Source organism: Phytophthora infestans, genomic scaffold, assembly GCF_000142945.1.
Source record: "Phytophthora infestans T30-4 supercont1.166 genomic scaffold, whole genome shotgun sequence".
Taxonomy (NCBI): Eukaryota; Oomycota; class Peronosporomycetes; order Peronosporales; family Peronosporaceae; genus Phytophthora; species Phytophthora infestans.
This window is the reverse complement of record NW_003303593.1, coordinates 50,637-54,270: the sequence shown is the minus strand read 5'-3', so window position 1 is coordinate 54,270 and position 3,634 is coordinate 50,637. Positions and strand designations below refer to the sequence as shown.

The following is a 3,634-nucleotide window of genomic DNA, read 5'->3' as shown; positions in this document are numbered from 1 at the left end:
CGCGCAAACAGGTGGGATTCCTCCGCTCGTGGCTCTGTTGAGAGTTAGTCGCTTGGTCCAGAATACGAAGGCGTTAAGTGTGCTGGGAAAGCTTTCGATCACTGGCGAGTGCTGTGACATACTTGTTGCAGCAGGCGCTATTACTCTATGTGAGGAATTGTTGCAGGACGATGAAATCTCTACGCGTCAAAGTGCGATGATGATTCTAGCAAACCTGACGCACCACAAGGCAGAAACGAGGAAAACGACGCAGTGAATGAGCTTCCCAGTGTGGATTTGTCATTTTTATTGGGTGTGTCGGCAAAAGCTGTTCGAAAGTTGTTTCGTGCGGCAAGTAAAGTTGCGCCAAACGATTGCTGTACATGTATGGACTGGTGAGGTGTCTGGGTACGAACAGTACAAGACCCTCAAAGGGATATGTACTGATTTTCCAGAACTGAGTCTTCGTGTCGCGTGAGGAGCAAACTCTCTGCACGCACTCCACCTCGATGAGCATTACGAACGGCATTGAGCTCCCCGAGAATTTGCTCAGCATCGCCAGTAAGGTCTATGGCATGTTGCTGCGCCTGTAAGTACTACCTACAGGTAGCAGATGAGTCATCATCTTTTAGCTGTTAGTGCCCACTAACAGCTCAAAGGTGAGGGAGGACACATAAGTCATAGTACTGCTTTTCAAAGGGTGGATGCTCATTCCCTACACTCGCTACGAAGTACATTTCATCTACACAATTTGAGTAATTTGTTGGAAACCTGAATGGTTTGATATGTTCTTTGAGCAGGAGAATCGGTGAGGGTTATGATGCTAACGGCGTTGCTAAATGCTGCTGGTTGCTTGGGGAAGGGGGGGGGGTCTGCTTCACCTTAGCGCCCCGAAGATAGCTCTGCAAGAAAAAACTTTGTAGCTTGGCTTCAGTGGACCCACCGGGGGGGCATCAGGCGGTTCGTTGTCACTGCGCAGGGTTCACTGCCACATGTTTGACATGATCTAAGATCTGATCCACCATCGTAAGTAGAAATTCACTAGGTTTACCAAACATCCCTCCCACTGACGCGTTTCACTCCTCACCCCTTGGTTACGAAGGGGTTTACGGCCCGGCAGCGCGATACGGCGTGTTATTCTCGCAAGGCGAAGGGATGTGAAGCTGGTGCAGCGAACCCTGAGACGCCCGCGAGGCGCGTGAGTAGCGAGAAGTGCGCTCCTTGTCGATCTTGCTCTTGGCCAGTTCGTCACCATTGGTAGCCGTTCCCGGTGTCGCGATCTGAATGTGCTCGACCAAATCCCAACCGAAGTCGTGGTGCAGCAGATCCAGCGATTTGGGATCAAGACTACGAGCCACGAGCGTCTTACCGGCATCACGGTATCTCATCGCAGCCTCACGCAGCGCCTCGACAGCCGAGAAGTCAGCGAAAATACAGTCACGCATGTCCAGGATAACAACGTTCGGGTCGTGTTGAACATCGAAGAACTCACGGAAGGAAGCCACCGAAGAAAAGAGAAGTTGGCCCTTCACGTAGTAGATCTTCGCCTCCTCGTGGTGGCTCGTAAGAAGCTCGTGGTCAGTACTGCGGTCGTGCGCGTTGACAACAGGAACGACCTCCATACCCGTGTGGAATGTGAGCAAATGGCCGCTCTGCCAACCATTGACCAGGCACTGCCAGACAACTCCCACAATGACAGCGATAGCCAGATTCATGGCAGCAGCGAGCACCGTCACGAGGATAATGGCAATGGAATCAGTGAGCTTAATACGGAAAATGAGCTTGAGCGATGGCCAGTAGAACGTGTGAATGACGATCACGAACAGAATTCCAGTCAGGCAAGCCACAGGGACACGCTCAATCACGGAACTGGCGAAAAACACAACCAGGAACGTGCAGATGCCGCCCATAGACGACGACAGACGATAACGCGCGCCGTTCAAGATGTTGCCATTGGACTGCGCAATCATTGAGCAGCCTCCCATGCCCGAGAAGAATCCACACAACACGTTGCCGATGCCCTGTGCGATACATTCCTTGCGTGTGGCAGTCTGCGATAGTTGCTCCTTCTTCAAGTCAACGACAGACTGCAACGTCATCAGCGACTCAAAGAGCCCGACAGCCATGATACTCGCAGCTGTGGACAACACAACGCCCCAGTCCTGCACATCACCAAACTTGGGGACGGCAAAAGTGGGTAAGCCACCGTCTAGGGGCGACGTATCGCCAATGGTCCGCACGTCGTAGCCAAGCAGCGGACGGTTGATACCAAACTCAAACCCGACGCCGATCACAGCTGTGACCAGCGTGGGTGGGATCAAGTGGCCAATGTACGGCGTTCTGGGAAAGAAATGCATGATGGCCATCGTCACCAACACCAGAGCGATGGTAACCCACGTCGTGGGCGATGACACACTCATCCACTTGAGGTCGCCCGCAATCTCACACTCTCCAAAGCGCATCGTGTCGTTCTTGCACACCTCAATGGTCGTTTTCTGCGAGATGAACATCATCAAGGCCAGCCCGTTCAAGAAGCCAATGTGTGCCGTTCGAGGGATCATCGAAAAGAGCTTCGACAGTTTGAGTAGACCGAAGAGAAGTTCCAGTATACCTGCAATGGTCACGGCCACGAAAAGATGTTGCAAGCGCTCTTCGTACGTTAAATTGGGCAACGAGCCTGTGCTACTTGTGATAGTCGGCATCACCATTGCCACAGCACCTGCAGCACCAGCGACCGTGGCCGGGACGCCACCGAACAGGCCCACGGTTACACCGAGGAAGCCCGTAGCGTACAGACCGTTGAGCGGGTCCAGATTGGCCACGTAGCTGAAAGCGACTGTCTCTGGGATCATGAGCAGCATGGCAGCCACGCCACAGAGCATCTCGCGTTGAAAGACCAGCAGATTCTGCCAATAGAAGCGCGTCGAGTCCTTGACGTCGCGACGGAGCTTGCCCATCACCTCGGCCGTCGACACTTGCGGGGCATGTGCACGCTGGCGGACGGTGCGAGCAAGTCTGCGGACACCTTGACCAACACTCTCGTCCCATTGTTCACGCAGCGAGTGCTTGGCATCGCTGGACTCGAGTGCCAAGTACTGCGACGGTTTAGTGGGAGTGGGAGGACGAGGGGCGCGGTTAGAGCTTGATGAGAAACGCGGAGTCAAGCCGTGCTCGATGTCGCCAGCCTGAGCGCTTCCCATGACACCACCGCAACAAGTGAATGCGAGAGGGCAGGTTGGAAACTGGCAGACGTTGCAGCGCTAAAATAACGGTCGTGTTAAGAACGCTCTGTGTCCGAAAGAATATGTCGCTTGCGAAAGTGAAGTTTTACGATGAAGGTCCGGCCAAGACAGTTCAAACTGGCCACACAGATGTGCGTAGACGGTGCATAATTTGCTCGATCTCACGATTGCCGCCGGAAAAACCGCAGCCACTCGTTGAATCGCATGAGTTTGTTTGTTACCAATACGGTATCAGCAATTCGCGGAGAAACATAGCATGAGTGTCTTCCACGTCGTAGAACACTGTGTGAGGCATTAAGGTAACACCATGGATCTTAAGGTAACCCCATGATTCCCTGAGGGAATTATTAATGGGTGGCTCCACATGTATACTGTAGTCTACAGTGGAGACTACACTGTACGTGTAGAAGCCA

General features: G+C 53.2%; 1 protein-coding gene across 1 annotated transcript; it reads right to left on the bottom strand.

Annotated features, from left to right (window-relative positions):
• Nucleotides 1-1,085: 1,085 nt before the first annotated feature.
• PITG_20257 (Sulfate Permease (SulP) Family) lies at nucleotides 1,086-3,179 on the bottom strand (the record flags this gene model as incomplete). Its single annotated transcript, XM_002895502.1, has 1 exon — nucleotides 1,086-3,179. The coding sequence occupies one exon, from the start codon at nucleotides 3,177-3,179 to the stop codon at nucleotides 1,086-1,088; it is 2,094 nt and encodes a 697-aa protein (XP_002895548.1).
• Between the last annotated feature and the right edge of the window lie 455 nt (nucleotides 3,180-3,634).